General features: G+C 39.7%; 1 protein-coding gene across 1 annotated transcript in view; it reads left to right on the top strand.

Annotated features, from left to right (window-relative positions):
- Nucleotides 1–16,089, top strand: part of cntnap1 (contactin associated protein 1) — an 18,121-nt gene extending 2,032 nt beyond the window's left edge. Inside the window, exons 2-24 of the mRNA XM_005726057.2 lie at nucleotides 3,196–3,297; nucleotides 3,776–3,969; nucleotides 4,249–4,402; nucleotides 4,680–4,883; nucleotides 5,118–5,302; nucleotides 5,399–5,548; nucleotides 5,723–5,984; nucleotides 6,567–6,716; nucleotides 6,814–6,988; nucleotides 7,354–7,460; nucleotides 7,575–7,697; nucleotides 8,071–8,274; nucleotides 8,384–8,540; nucleotides 8,613–8,740; nucleotides 8,845–9,018; nucleotides 9,123–9,341; nucleotides 9,448–9,687; nucleotides 9,761–10,000; nucleotides 10,162–10,289; nucleotides 10,754–10,847; nucleotides 10,969–11,199; nucleotides 11,292–11,336; nucleotides 14,662–16,089. Of these exons, the coding sequence (XP_005726114.1) occupies nucleotides 3,196–3,297; nucleotides 3,776–3,969; nucleotides 4,249–4,402; nucleotides 4,680–4,883; nucleotides 5,118–5,302; nucleotides 5,399–5,548; nucleotides 5,723–5,984; nucleotides 6,567–6,716; nucleotides 6,814–6,988; nucleotides 7,354–7,460; nucleotides 7,575–7,697; nucleotides 8,071–8,274; nucleotides 8,384–8,540; nucleotides 8,613–8,740; nucleotides 8,845–9,018; nucleotides 9,123–9,341; nucleotides 9,448–9,687; nucleotides 9,761–10,000; nucleotides 10,162–10,289; nucleotides 10,754–10,847; nucleotides 10,969–11,199; nucleotides 11,292–11,336; nucleotides 14,662–14,861 (3,866 nt within the window). The 3' untranslated portion in view covers nucleotides 14,862–16,089. The remainder of the gene's footprint in view (nucleotides 1–3,195; nucleotides 3,298–3,775; nucleotides 3,970–4,248; nucleotides 4,403–4,679; nucleotides 4,884–5,117; nucleotides 5,303–5,398; nucleotides 5,549–5,722; nucleotides 5,985–6,566; nucleotides 6,717–6,813; nucleotides 6,989–7,353; nucleotides 7,461–7,574; nucleotides 7,698–8,070; nucleotides 8,275–8,383; nucleotides 8,541–8,612; nucleotides 8,741–8,844; nucleotides 9,019–9,122; nucleotides 9,342–9,447; nucleotides 9,688–9,760; nucleotides 10,001–10,161; nucleotides 10,290–10,753; nucleotides 10,848–10,968; nucleotides 11,200–11,291; nucleotides 11,337–14,661) is intronic.
- The last annotated feature ends 314 nt before the right edge of the window (nucleotides 16,090–16,403 follow it).

Raw genomic sequence — 16,403 nt, forward strand, 5'->3', positions numbered from 1 at the left:
TATCTATCTATGTGTTATTGTTAGGTTATTGAGAACATAAATGGTTCCACATTGTAGTATTGATATATGGCTTTGAGATATCCCCTTATGAGAAATTATAACTTTGCTATACAGGAACTATTTTATTTTTATTTTGAGAAAAAGAGAAAGTTTCTCTGTGATGCCACGCTAACTGCAGAAGATGAACAGAGAAACCAGTTAAGCTGAATATGTTTGTCAAGTGCATTCGTTTGCTGATTTCCAATCAATAAGTTGATGTCTCTGTGTTTTATCTACAAAAGTTCTGATGATAGTTTAATGCAGCCCTCTGGTCTGCTGTGGAGACATGCACAGTGAAGCTGTGCCAGAATAAAATGGAGTCTTAGATCTCAGAGCCTCACCCCACTAAATCATCCTGGGGTGAGGCTGAAACTCGCTCTCTGAAGTGAGAGTATGTGTGTGTGTGTGTGAGGAATAAGAAGGTGGAATACATGTGAATAAATCTAAAGCTTATAGTCTGAATAACAAGGAACTAACTGTTTGGTTCATGAGAGGGGAATTTATATCTAAAGAAGCTGCAATAGTCATTTAGATTTAACTTTAAGTCTCAGCAGAACTCTGATATTCTGTAGTGTTTGTAGTTTTGGTCCTTGGTAGTCAGGCACCACCCACTGTGATGTCTGCCCAAATATGAATAATTTAGCAAAACCTTTCTTGCCATTCTTATGTGCTGCTTTGTTGCAGTATGTTTTGGTATGTTTGGAGATGCCCACATTCAGTGGATGCCTTCACTCAGACAGGGTTGCTGTGTGAATCGTCAGCAGCCATGCATCACAGACCAGCGTCAGTCAAAGGAGGTGCCTCTGCATACTGTATGTAACCGGCAAAAACGATGTGTCAGCCCAGACAGGCCTACCCACACTAGCGGCAGAATGATATTTCAGCATGAGTGGTGCTAAAGCTCTACACAGCTACGCTGTTCTCCACAGCCTCTTAATGATAAACGGAGAAATAGACTACCCCGTGTGGTGCACAGACAGGAGGGGTGCAAAATCACAAGTAGCAGGGTACACAGGCTTCAGGTATGCTCTAACTGCTGCAGCATGACAACGCCCAATAGGGAAGAGACAGGCAGAGAAGGCAGAGAACATTATGCGATGATGATGATGATGAGCAAGAGTAATGGGATACAGTGAAAGCACGGAAGATTGGAGGGTTTTTAGAGTTGGGGTGGAGATAAAGAGAGTGGTATCAAAATGAGGGAAAGGAAGTGAGACAGTGAATAGATCTGGGTGCGGAGTGCGTGACATGCTTTTCATAAAAAGGAGGAGCTGTGTGACCTAGGTTACCTTGATGCAGTCTAAGATGAAGCTGTTAAAGCCAAACACCATTTCATTTACTAGTAACTGAAGAAGTTAAAGAAGTAATTACTCAAGCTACGAATAGAAAAGGAGCTTTTTTTTATGTGATTGCATCTCAAAACTTCAAAGTATATGTATTTTTTGTGGGACTGGACATTTGAGGGTGTGGTTCACTTGAAATGGCTTTAGAGCACAGCAGTAAAGTAATGCAGCAGAGATCTGTTATTGATTATCTGCAGAATAGCAGGCATTTCTGTATCACAAAGAGAGAGAAAGCCATTAGAGAAGAAGCTGAATCAGAAAGTCAAGGTCATATTTCCCTTACTCAGCACATTTCCTCCCTCTGAATGTGCAGCATGCCCTTGGAGAGATGTGGACAGAACTCATTAAAGTTGTTTAAAATTTCAGACTGTGCTCCACTTGTCCTCATCTAGCTCCATTTGCAGTCAGTATACTAACTCTGCTAACATGCCTTGTCCTTAGCTGCTGGTTACCATGCCTCCTTCTGTATGACCTCCACGAATGTAAAACAATGATTAAAACTCCTGTTTAGTAGTAAACAACTCCAAACATTTAAGAGAGGATTATACTGACACTGGTGGAAGGTCAGATAGGAGCTTCTTCCATTTCAATAATAGTTATACATAAGCAAGATTAATAAAACATTTTATTTATTTATTGATGCACCTGCTTTGTCTTTCATTGAACAAATATTATCCCTCCAGGATTTTGGTTTATCTATTTTAAATGTCTTAAGAGTCTCAAGGAGCATATTTTGGCACGTAAAATGAGAAACTGTTTCCTTTACAGCTGGAGGTGAGGGCATCAGCCATTTATCCCCAGCCACGACAGAAGCAAGATTAAGTAGAATTATGGTCACTTTTAACAGCCCTCAAGCAGGGAGCAAGTCTGAGCAGATGCGAGATGGCCCCATTAGCCTTATAACCACATGTACAATAGCAAAGCAGCATGACAGCGCTCTCTCTCTTTAAATATTATATATATATATATATGTATGTATAATAATAATAATAATACATTTTATTTGAGGGTGCATTTCTGAAACCCAAGGTCACCTTACAAAGAAAAGAAAGATATCAATAAAACAGTAGATTAAAATACATTAAAATACAAAAAAGTAAGATGTGTATTGAGCTGTGACTTAAATAAGGGAAGGGAATCTATATTTCTTATGACAGGAGGAAATGAGTTCCAGAGCTGAGGAGCAGAGCGACCGAAAGCTCTGTTCCCCGTAGTGATAAGACAAGCAGAAGGACCAACAAGATGAATTGCAGATGAAGATTTGAGAGAGCGGGAAGTTAGTGGTAATATGGAGCAGATCACATAGATAAGGATCTGTTTAATTTCTGTTAAGTTTGAGAAAATTGGAGGAGAATCATGATCTCATCTCCATATGACAGAAGGGATGAATTAGGTTTGGAGGAAATGTAGAGCTGGGTGTCATCAGCATAACAATGAAAATTGACATTATATTATAAACGTATTATTATTATTATTACTATTATTATTATTATTATTATTATTATTATTATTATTATTATTATTATTATTATTATTATTATCATAGTTAACATGTGTTTATTTTAATCTGCAAAAAAACAAACAAAACAATACTAAAGGTATTAGTGCTTTGCTTTGAATTTAATTGAATTAATCCGAGTAAACGTGTCTCCCAGAGAATGCAGTAACCGCTAATTAATCTCAAAGTGGAGTTTTTTTATCTAGCTGTGCAGGAGTGCCTGCTGTTGTTATTCATTTCGAATGATGCATCGTTATAAAAAGCCCCTTTTTAAAACACCTTCTGACGTTGGTGTTGTCCCTGTTTTCACTGCAGGAGAATGTGCCGATCCACTCATCTCTGGGCTGTATGCGTCCTCCTTCCTGGCCTCTTCCAGATATAACTTTCTGTACTCTGCCAATTTTGCCAAACTATATGGTAAGTTCTTGTAATGTAGAGCCAGTCCTTAACTTTATGCTAGTTATATTTGAGACCTGATTCACAGCACAAATTCACCGTAGTACTTCCATTCAGATCCACTATCTATAAGCCATAAAGTAAGGGACTCTATCTTAAGGTGACAATACTTTCAATGGAAATGAAGAGAATATGATATAATTTATTTAAAAAATCCTGTTACTAAAACATAAAATCATGTTTTATTATTTTTTTAATTTGATTGAACCTTCTTTTAGCAAAGGAAGCTATTTTTTAACAAAGTTAGCAACTAGCAGGTAAAATAGAGTGTTTACCAGCTATGATGCAGGTATTTCAAACACAGTTTGATAAGTAGTAGCAGTACATTACATACTGTGTAATCATTCCAGTAAGATTTAAGGTTAGCTCTGTAAGGTTGTATTTCCAGTTATTTGATTCTTGGCAAATTTGATCAAATCTTTCGTTTTCATGCCCACAGGCAGCAGTGGCTGGTCCCCTTCCCCAAGGGACAGACAGCCATGGTTGCAGATAGACTTGGGCAGGAAGTACCGACTGGTGGCAGTTGCCACTCAGGGGACCTTCAACTCATATGACTGGGTAACCAAATACACTCTGCTCTACGGAGATCGACCAGACTCCTGGACGCCGTACATCATGAAAGGAGGCAACTCTGTAGGTGTCACTGGGCCCTAATGGCCGTGGTGGGATGAAAGCCATAAAAGGGATGAGTCGAGGATTAACTAGTCAAATGTAATCTCTATGGCAGATTTGGGATTCAGTGGGTGTTCCATTATATTCATTGCCACAGGCTGAAAAACAAAGACAGCACAGAATATTATCACTGACAAAGCTAATCTCATCATCAATTCATCATCGCCTCTTAATAAGGCTTTAACACCATAGCAGTGGCTCAATAACTCTCCACTCTTCTCCTGTCTCATCTGTTTGCAGACGCTGCCTGGTAACTGGAATTATTATCAGGTGAAGAGGAATGTCTTCCATTACGCCTTTACCGCTAAACATATTCGTCTGCTGCCTCTGGCATGGAACACAGAGAATGGAGGGAAGATTGGTGTGAGACTGGAGCTGTTTGGCTGCCCTTATGGTAAAAATGACTGAAGGATGCTCTACATGGATTTCCTGATTCTAACTGACATCCAGCAGTTAACCATAGCTCTTAACTATATTTTTAAAACATGCCAAATGTGCTATACTAGTTCCATATTCTTTCATAAGCGACTACTCTCAGTACTCTTCAGTTGTTTGAATGCATTACGCAAGCTAAAGTGCCAAACAATTTCAAGGAGCTCAAGGACAGGAGCCATGTAGCATACTTGCCACATTACTCTTTTAAACTGAATCAGGTTGAAATTTTGTTGCAGATTCCTATGTGCTACAGTACAATGGAGATGACTCAGTGGTCTACAAGTATCCTGAAAAAAAGTCCCGTACGCTGCAGGACCACATTGCCATAAACTTCAAGACTCTGGAGCAGGATGGCCTTCTTTTGCACAGTGAAGGGATTCAGGGAGACCTCTTTACCCTGGAGCTGAAGAAAGGCCGGCTTTACCTGCACATCAGTCTTGGTACAACCAGCATTAAAAATTGTTTTGCATTTATTGTAACCAGGAACTAAAATCTTTGTAAGAGTAACATCCATCTCAGAGATAACCTGAAACAAAGCCGAAGTGTCACGATAGGTATCTTGGTATTGCTGGTTAGGTTGTTGAGTTAGGTCTTTCAGTTATGCCAAATATCTTAACATGCGTTGAACATTTTTATTCAGTTTTTATTCAGTTCCTTCCATGCTGTGTTTGCAGGAAGCAGTAATGTACACAAAGTTAATGGACGGACTACACTGACCGCTGGCAGCCTTCTTGATAATCTCCACTGGCACTATGTCACAATCAAACGTTATGGTCGACAGGTGAACCTCACAGTGGACAGTCAGACAGTGACAGCAATATGTAATGGAGAATTTACTCATCTGGATCTAGATAAACAGGTACTGTCTGGAATATATTCCCCTTTAACTGCAGAAATATTAGTGAATGTAGGACAATGCGCTGGGTATCTGACTGTCTTAATACCCGATGCTTAGATCTATGTAGGAGGAGTAATAGAGCAAAACATGCCTCACCTCCCTTCCACACCAAATTTCGCGGGCTGTATGGAAAACGTCTTCATCAATGGCATCAATGTCATCGACAAGGCCAAGAGAGAAGATCCCGACATCCATATACCAAGAAGGGTAGGGCTCTACGATAACTCTAATCCATTATATAGCAACATCATCATTTTGGGTAATCGCCTTTAAAATTTGAAGCTTCACCCAAATTTGTCTGTTTTTTGTTCACAGTTTAATCACAAACACTGTCATTCGTTTCAGTGTGGCTAATGAGGTCAATGTTCTCTCTCCATCTAGAAAAAGATGCATTTTACCTGCCGTGACATTTTGCTGAAACCAATGACCTTCGCTGGGCCCAATAACTACCTGCAGGTGCCAGGGTTCTTCAGGAGGCCCCGCATGTTTGTCAAGTTCAAGTTCCGCTCATGGGACTACACAGGGCTCCTGATGTTCACACGTTTTGCTGATGATCTGGGTGCTCTTGAGCTGGGTCTGAGCGAGGGACAGATCAATGTCACTATATTCCAGCCTGGCAAGAAGAAAATTCAGTTTGCTGCTGGTAGGCTTTTCTCAGACACATATTAATGATCAAGAAACAGACCTCACAGCCCATTGCTCGCCAGTGGTGCTAGTTTCAGTCAATATGCAAATTTACTCTTTATAAGGGTGGGGGAACCTGCAGTCAGCTGAGAATGAAGCAGTCACTTGGATGAGTGACGAAATGTTTCTTCCACTGAAAACTTTATGTCCAGATGAACAGAATCAACTTTTTGGGACTTTGTTAAAATAAGATTATTAATGCATCACATCTTGATTGTTTGAAATCCACAGTGATGGTATACACAGGCAAATCACAAAACAGTATCATTGTCTAAGATCTTATGGACGTAAATGCATGGAGGGTCAGGAAAGCTCCATAACAGAGACATACCACCAAACTTTAATTTCTCCACATTTAAATATTTTCTGCCCCTAAACTCTATATGGCCAATTCATGGCAACCTTTACCTGACAACTGAAAGAATGGTTAGCATTATGCATGTGATTTTTGTACTGATAATATGTACAAAAAACAACTGTACATATCTGTACTGATAACATAATATGACAGCATCACAAAGGGCTTCGTCTTGTTCCACAGGATACAGACTAAACGATGGTTATTGGCATTCAGTTGATTTGGCAGCCAGAGACAACCTGCTAACTCTCACTATTGATGAGGAGGAGGGCTCACCACTAAAGATCACCAACCCTTTCACTATTCGGACAGGCGACCGCTACTTTTTTGGAGGTGAGTCGATTTCTCAGATAACTGCTAACAACAAAAAGATCAAATAGATCAAATCTGTGCTCATCAAATCTTACAAAATTTGCTTTCCTCCGTTTAGGTTGTCCGAAAACTAATAACACAGTCAGGAAATGTGAAACCAAGCTGAATCGCTTCCATGGCTGCATGCAGCATATCTTCATAGACAACGAACAGCTCGATATTGACATTATTCTGATGCGACAGTGGGGAAGATATGCCGAGCTGCTGTTGGGCACCTGTGGGATCACTGACAGGTGAAACACACTATCAGTCATTCAGGAAACCTGACTGATTCCGTTTAATTAAAAAGATACTAATACGGCACTGCAATAATGAGCTATTAGTGTATGTCATACTGAATCATTTATCATATTTATTAATAACCCATATGTAATGTTTGTGGACTACTTGGCCCCACATTGCTGTCAGACATAACTGTTTGGTGTGTCTGGTTTTTAAAAGTAACTTGACCTCATAAACTCTGTCTAAAGGAACTTGGCGGGACAAAAATATCACAAAAGGAGAATAGGATGGTGAAAAAAAAACACTGGTTATTTATGTAAGTCGCTCACTTTTTCAATAACCAAAAACTTAGTATAATAATCTCTTTTGTCTGCAGATGTACTCCAAATCCATGCGAGCACGAAGGTAGATGCATCCAGTCTTGGGATGACTTCATCTGCCTGTGTGAGAATACAGGCTATAAAGGAGAAGTGTGTCACATGTGTAAGTGCTAGCTGATAATTGTAAAACGCCAACACTTTCTTAAATAAATAACACCTTGCTTGTGTTATTTATACTCCTTATTATAATAAATTGCTCCATTATTTCCCCAAACAGCGGTTTATAAAGAATCATGTGAGGCCTACAGACTCAGTGGCAAGTATTGGTCTGGAAACTACACCATCGATCCCGATCTCAGTGGGCCATTGAAACCATTTGAAGTGTACTGCAAAATGAAATGTAAGTAGTCATTGTTGCTAATAACGCATGGCTGCAGCAGCACTGTGTTCAGTGTTTGATGTTTTATCTGTAGATTGCGGAAAGAGGGAGAGAAAAAAAGTCATGCTATTATGTGAGGGTAATGAGAAATGTGCACTGAAGTTTCAAGGGAAATTAAAAAAAGGATTTATATATCAAGAGAGATCCAGCTGTTGCTGTCTTTGCATCTGTCTTGTAAAACTTTTCATCCTCTGCTTCCTCCATATTATTATAGAGGAAGATATTATTATATAGTAAATTTCTCTTTAGTGTTTCATCATGTTCCTTACTTTCACCCCATTATTCTCTTTGATCCTTTTCTGATTTGACTTACATCTATCAAACCTTTTTGCAGCATATAAAGCTTGGACAGTGATATTGAGTGATCGAGTGGAAGGTACTAAGGTGATTGGGAGTTCAATCGACAAGCCATATATAGGAGATGTCAACTACTGGAATGCCACCTGGGATGAAGTCACTGCTCTTGCAAACACCTCCATGTACTGTGAACAGTGGATAGACTACTCGTGCTATAAGTCCCGTATCCTCAATACCCCCAGTAAGTAGGATGAGGCAGATTTTAATAGGGTGCAGATGATCAATAAGCAAGAAAATAGTGAAAATGAATTCATGTTTCAAACACAGATTCAATTTCTCTTTCAAAATAGATGGAAGGCCTTTCACTTACTGGATTGGTCGCAACAATCAGAGCCATTATTATTGGGGTGGGACATTCAGAGAAGTCCAAAAATGCGGCTGTGCTGTCAATCAAACCTGCGTCGACCCCAAGTTTCAGTGCAACTGCGACGCTGACTATAGACAATGGTGAGAGAAGAACACGCTGAACGTGTTTACCTTGTGACTTTGACATTAATCGTTTTCTTTGTGGCTTTTCAGGTACTCGGACAAAGGCTACTTGGACTTTAGAGACCATCTGCCTGTGAGGAGGGTGGTGGTCGGGGACACCAATAGGACCGGCTCAGAAGCACATTTCACAGTTGGGCCACTCCGCTGCCATGGCGACAGTGAGATTAAATATTATGGCTTTCGCAAACACATATGCTCATTTCTAGTGTATCAAGGGGCTCTGAGTTGTTTTTCTCCAAATTTATTTCAATGTTTTCCACAGGAAACATCTGGAACACCATAGCCTTCACAAAGCCCACTTACATAACATTCCCCACCTTCAGGCCTGAAACAACTGTTGACATCTCTTTCCACTTCAAAACCTACCGTGACCATTGTGTCTTCCTGGAGAACTCTGATGATCATCTTAGAAACTTTATAAGAATAGAGCTCAATAGTGAGTGGGTTCATCTGTTAGAAGGCAATTCTCAAGTTTATCCTATTAGAACTGTACATTTTGTAAAAAGTATTTTGCTAATTGTATCTTTTCTTTTCCTCCAGCCACCCAGGATCTTGCTTTTGTATTTATGGTTGGCGATGGCATCCTTAATGCAACCCTACACTCTCCTGTGCCACTTAATGACAACGAGTGGCATTTCGTTCAGGCTGAGCTTAACGTGAAGTTGGCTCGGATTAAGGTAGATTATCAGCCATGGGCAGTCAAACGCTTCCCACCTCAGACTTTTATCACCATGAAGTTCACACATCCTCTCATTGTAGGTAGGTTTCCTGAGGTGTACTTGGAAATTTCAAAATATAAAAACGACACAAATGAAATCAATTTAATGTGTCCTCTAGCCACTGATACAAGTATTCTTTGTCACAGGTTCAGCCAATCGTACCTTGAGACCTTTCTTGGGCTGCCTTCGAGGGTTGCGGATGAATGGCGTGCCTCTCGATTTAGAGGGGAAAGTAAACGAAGAACAGGGCATAAGGAGGAACTGTACTGGACAGTGTCTTAATGCTACCATACCATGTCGAAACAGCGGGCAGTGTATCGAGGGATACGCTTCCTATACTTGTGACTGTAACAATACAGCCTTTGATGGTTTCTACTGCCATAAAGGTAAGTTATGTTCAGCACAACAAAAGTAAATGTAATGAAATGCAGACTGAAATCTAATAATTCTTTTTCTAAGATATTGGAGCTTATTTTGAGATTGGATCATGGATGAGGTACAACATACGAAAGAAGCCAGTATCAGATGAAGCAGCGTGGGCCAACTGGATTGACCCACACTACGACAATTTCAGTCTCGGCTACAACGATACAGCAGATGACATAGAGTTCAGTTTTAGCACTGTTCACACACCAGCCGTGTTGCTCTACATAAGCTCCTTCGTCCAGGACTACATCGCTGTCGTCCTCAAGACTGATGGTATGGAAAACTAAGAAACAATATTTGTTGAGAATGGGAAAGCCGTAACTTTGCACATAATCTCATTTTTAGGAGAGCGTAGGGATTTTATTCACTTGTTAGAGTTATTCAGCAAAACAGTACTGTATGCTATTGATTTACTCTCTTGCCTCTCCCCTCAGGTAGTGTAGATCTGAGGTATAAGCTGGGAGTCATAACACACAAGTACCAGCTGACTCACAGAAACCTGGCAGATGGATTCCCTCACTATGTGAACATAACCAGACACAACAGAACCATCAAAACCCAGGTTCAAGCTGTCATTGCTCCCACTGTGTACAATGTGATCTGTGGTTTAGATTACTTTCTGTGAAATCATTTATTATGTCTCGTAATTCTGAACATTACTTAAGGATACCCAACTAACTGAACTTCTCCAAGAGAAGCAGAATTTTCCTACAAATTATAAGAACAGTGATCTACACAAATGTTCAAGTAATAGTTTTACATTTGGGGATTAGATTTGGGGTCAGGTAAAAAGGCTGGAATCTTTACCTTTGATAAAAGCCAGGTTGGTAGCCTCACATTTATTACTTTCATATGTCACGTCAGAGAATGTCTTAAAAATACTGCTTTTTATTTGGAAGTGCTTTATCTGTAGCTGGTTAACTGTTTATAATCATTAAAGCTGGTCGTACTATAGGAATGCAGTGGTGTCTTTTTATTCTGCAATGTCCCTTTGAGGTGTAAAAACAAATGTTTCTCTATCCATAGGTGGACTACATGGAGCCTATTGTGGAAAAGATAACCTTGGTGGAAGATGCCAGGTTTGACTCTCCAAAGTCCATGTTCCTGGGCAGAGTGATGGGTATAAGGCTTATTAACGATCTGTTATTAATAACATCTTGCTGCAAGGATTTTTTTTTTAAATTATTTTTTGTTTAATCAGATCCTCATCTCATGTTTAATTTCTGTATCGTTTCCTTCAGAGGTTGGTGACATTGACTACGAAATCCAGAGGCACAATGCTCCAGGCTTCATAGGCTGCATATCTGGTGTCAGATATAATGTCTATGCACCTCTGAAGACCCTGTTCCGTCCAAACGAAACAGATCCTCCAGTACAGACGCACGGCTATGTCTCTGAGTCTATTTGTGGTGCCTTCCCTCCTGTCCTCGGTTATGTACCATGGGAGGCCGACCCCTGGTTTACTGGAATAGGTAGAAGTTTATTTTTCATAGTGTAACTCTCATGAAATAAAGGCATTATTGTTTTCTGTTCATTTCCTGAACTGTGCATCTCTCTCTTACAGAGTATATTTATATCCATGATGACCTAGGTCTATTTTGGATAACAGGTAAGAATCATTTTTATCTTGAAGTTGTACAAAACGTGTAATGTGACATTTAGTAGTTTATTTCATTTAATCTAAAGCACCACTCATCTCCTTCATTTCTGTTTTACTCTTTTCCTCGTGCCCCAGATGACACAAATGCTGTTTCAAATTCTCTCTTAGTTTTTCCTAAAATCCTCTAATCCAAAATTAGAGCAGAGATGCCAGAGTCTGACAGGAGCATTTCAGTGGTTGATTCTTTCTGAAGGCAGAATTTTATTATATGTGGAAAAACAAAACACAGAACATAATTACAGTAAAGTAAATAACTATTTTTCAAGCATTTCAGTTCATACCAAATGATAGTGTTGTCTATATTTGAGTGCATTCAGGTATACTGATTAAATAAAGAAAATTAGTGTAATGTATGAGTTATTTGATCATACATTACACTATATATATAATTAATAGCCATGAGTGTTGGACCATACTTGCAACACAGAGATATAAGCTGCCATAACAATAACAATGCCAGCTGACTTGCTTTCAATATGAATTTATAGAAGGTATTTGTTGTATAATCAACATGAATATTATAATGAGAACATGGACGTGGAGGACATGCACTGAGAGCAGATGAGCAGCCTGCAGCATAGTATCACAGATGAAAAAAAAATTAGAGCAGGTCCCCCTGATGAGCAGGAGAGGCTGGAGTCTCAGGATTAAACTGCAGCACAGAGACTCCCTGCTCCATCCCTGTCTGAGACCTTTACCGGATCAGCTATATTTAGTCTGCATGGCCCCAGCTTACTGTTCATCATTGATAGATGCTTTAGCTTAATAAATCATTTTGCTTCTGAGATATTATGCTAATACTGGACATCAGCATGTCATTAAAGATTAATGCAACATTCAGCTATGCTGACAAAGGTCCCTCCCAGATATCAGACATCTTCTCTGTCTGATATATTGTCATAGATAAAATGGTTATGACTCAGAAATTACACCTCCTGTTTTAATATTACCAATGAAATAAAATGCTAATCTCTACTGGCAGAAAAAGCGTTCACAGAGATAATAAGACCCGAATGCTCGAGCTCTACAGTGAATGATCCAGTGGCTCTGTTATGCTCTGGGGGATATTTAGTCAGCCTGATTTAGATTCCCCTTTTACTCTTTGAGGGAATAATCACTGCAATCAGAACGACATACATCTTGTGGAAGGACGGTCTTCCTCATTTTAGATTGAGGTAAACGTACAATGAAGTTTTAGTGAAAGGATTCAACACCATTTTAGGACACTTTATGTTGATTTTCCTTCCATTTCTACCCTTCTATATCTTTCCAAGAGACATAGAAATACTGTAGAACATCAGAAGTTATCTTTTTTTATACATCACAGACCATTCTCTGTAACCATTTGCTGTGTTTATGAACCTAAGGCGCTGAGAACATTTTATTGGCAGAAAGGCTGGCAAACACTGTTGATGTTTTGCCATTTCATTACACAGCGAACAGTCTGAGCGACAAAAAACCTCCACACACCTACAGGCAATTTAATGCCACGATTGCACTCATTGAATTGTCAAATATTAAATGTGGTTGGTCTAAAAGCTCATGTACAGCTGGTCTCTGAATACTTACAAGCACTCTCTTTTAAGATGAAAAACCATGTTTGTAATATGGTCTTTCATCTTGAAGTTATAGTTGATGTCATTTCAATCTGATGCAAAAACTCATTTATGCCTTTGCTACAGCTGGATTACAGAAAGTCCATCTTCAAAGTCCATATTCATTTAGCAAATTCTAAATGCAGCTTCTTGGGAACTAAGGACAAAGTGCTCATCAGGTCACTCCAATCTTCAGAAAATTCCTCTGAAAATTTCCTCTGGCTTACTAAGACCTTGCTTCAGAGAGTGCACTATTTCAGATCATATTTTAAATGTATCAAATCCAACAGACGATTACTGAGGAGGAAGTGAGGACATGTATGGAGAGGAAGAAGAGTGGAAGGCGGTTATTCAGATGACAGAAGTGTGTGGGGATGAAGTCAGGAGTGACAGAGAAGTATGTGAGGGTGTTGCAGGACATGCATGAGGACAGTGGGACAGTGGTGAGGTGTGCGGTAGGAGTGACAGATGGGTTCAAGTTGGGGGTGGGATTAGCTCAGGGATCAGCGCTGAGCCCCTTGTTGTTTACAATAGTGATGGACAGGCTGACAGATGAGGTCAAGTAGGAGCCTCCATGAATGTTTGTAGACGATGCTGTGATTTGTATTTGAGAGTAGGGAGCAGGCCTAAAAGAGTCTATAGAGATGGAGGTATGCACTGCAGAGAAATGAAAGTCAGAAGAGGCAAGACAGAGGAAGAATGAGAATGAGAGGAAGGCAAGAGAGGCGAAGAAGAGCGTGCCGGCCAGGCCAGATGGAGTGGGTAGAGGAAAAGGCAAGTCAGGTGAGATTTGTGACAAGAGTGAAAAGGAAGGTTTGTAAGATGATAGTGCAATCTGCTATCATGTATAGTGCAGCAATAACAAAAAGACAGGAGGCACAGGTCAATTTGGAGATAAAAGTGAGAAAGGCAACGCTGAGATCATTTGGACATGTGCAGAAGAGTGTGTATGCTGAACAAAGTATGTTAAATATGGAGCTGTCAGGTAGGGAAAAAAAAAGAAGACCACAGAAAAAGATTTTTGAATGTAGAAAAGGAAGAAATGCAAAGAGTTATAGTGGGAGAAGATGCTGGTGATCGGGTAAGATGGAGGCAAATGATCCATCGTGTCCCCTAAAAGGAACAGGCGAAAAAAGAGGAAGAAGAGATCAAACCCAGAAAAGAATGTCTCGAAAGGCAGGTCTAATTCCAGTGAGAGCGCATTCAGTATTTACAAATCACAACAACAGTTGCCTCAAGGCAGTTTATATTGTAAAGTAAAAACCCCCAAATGATACAAACAGAACAGAGAAAAGCCAACAATCAGATATATTTTTGTCTTTCTGTATGTTTGATGACCTTTCACAGTAAATCACGCTAACTAATTAAATCACTAGTGTGAGCAGTGATTTCTTGTTCAGAGAGACCTAAAAACCACACATGCGCAGAATGTAAACATCACACTTAAGATGTTACAGAATTAGATCACAGACTTCTGGCACAGCAGAAAGAAAGCGTGTTATGTCATCATAGGCGACATGAGACCTAAATTAATTTATTCCAACAGTTTGTCTTGTTAAGATAAGAAAGTTGTACCTATCTTTGTGTCAAGCAACACTTGCTTGTCATCAGTATTTCTTGGAGCAGCTTTTTCTTCCAGGTCTTGTGGATAATGTCTGACTCCTATTCTTGTCCTTCAGTTATTGTGATCCTGGCGCTGCTGCTGCTCTTTGGAGGCCTGTACAGCATCTATGTGTATGCCTATCAGCAGAAGGGCAGTTACCATACCAATGAACCTAAAAACCTGGAGTCCCCCAGTAGCTCCAGACCCCTCACCGAGACTCTGAGGAGAGAAAAAAAGAACCTCCCAGAAATTGAAGAGGAGTTCAGGAGCGACTAGCATCAGAGAACCTCTTGGACAGTGGTTGGGGTTTTGAGTGGGGGTTGGAGTGTGGGAATTAGCATCTACAAAACCACAGATACCTATAGTAAGTTTTCTATTCTTTTTGTTTCCTGATTTTTTTATTTACATTTTGGTTTCTGTTCCTTTGCCCAGTTGATTTGGATATGATGCCTGGTGCTCTACATAGTATGTATTTTGGTAAGTCTAGTTTTGCTGGGTTCAAAGTTCAAATCAAGCCCCGTGTTGCATGAGTAGCCAACAAGTCTCACACTGTATTGCAGGATGAAATACTGAAGTGCCTCATCTGAGCAAGCTTGATCTAAAGTACCCATAATAGCTTATTCAGATTGGGATTAGTTTAGACACTGTGGGAAAGGATGTTTAATTAGAACATCAGATTTAAGTGTTTAGGCTTTAATTGAGTGATTTCTTTTCTGAGCCATTTTTAAGATGAAAACTACCAATAACCTACTGTATAGATTTATGCCATCCAAAATATACCTTTTGCTGACAATCTCTTCTGGAACCACTATCGACACCATAGTGCATAATCCATTTCGATTTTAAACAGTAAGAGCATCTGAAGTGGGGAACTAAAACAGTGCAAGGAAAATCAACACACAAAACTGGTGCTCATGGATAAAAAAAAAGAAGCATCAACCGAAAAGGAATACACTGATAAGCATGGAGCTTTGTGATGATGAGCTTTGAGATGATACGTATAGATTCTACAAGGTACATATTCTTGTGTTTGTTGTATTGAAGCCTATAACATTGAATTACATATACAGTGTCAGTAGAAAGCAGCTTTGCCGATTACAGTATGCTCAGATTCAAAACACATTCTCAACCATGGGGGCTTTGGACATGAGAATGTGATGATCTGAAGATACAGTACCTCTGGTTGTAGGAGCTAACAGGCTGTTGGTGTACTGCAGAATGAAAACAAAAAAAGTTCAAGTGATGAAGCTTGCCGGGGACAGAGTGAACTAGATCTTATTTCTTCTGTCTTACTTCTGGTTGCATATTATGATCAATCTGCCAATAGGTTGGTGCTACAGACATTTGAGTCTCTAACGTCTCAAGAGTGTCAGAACAAAAAGAGTATACAGTAAGTCCTTCCACAATCCTTTCTTTTTCGGTGAAAACAAATTTCAGGGAAAAGCTGCTATGGCCATATGGGAAGCACACACACACACACACACACACACACACACACACACACACACACACACACACACACACACACACACACACACACACACAATAACATATGTACAGAGGACCACAAAAATGTAAATGCTGATCTTTTTCTTTTAGCTCATAATGCTAAAATATTTTTCATGATATTGTAGTGCAGTAGCTGACCACAAAGTCATCACTGCTACTGCTGCTTGTTTAGCTGCTTTCAGTGAAAAAGTGGAAAATTCTACAGTCACATGAAATTTTCATCTCTGGCAAGATGAAATATCATTTGATCTGTGGTGCAACCAAAGCTTAGGGCTATCATCACTCACTGCAGCTCCTTGTGTACACTAA

The sequence above is a fragment of the Pundamilia nyererei genome, unplaced genomic scaffold (assembly GCF_000239375.1).
Source record: "Pundamilia nyererei isolate P.nyererei 1_Seehausen unplaced genomic scaffold, PunNye1.0 scaffold00018, whole genome shotgun sequence".
In the NCBI taxonomy this organism is placed as follows: Eukaryota; Metazoa; Chordata; class Actinopteri; order Cichliformes; family Cichlidae; genus Pundamilia; species Pundamilia nyererei.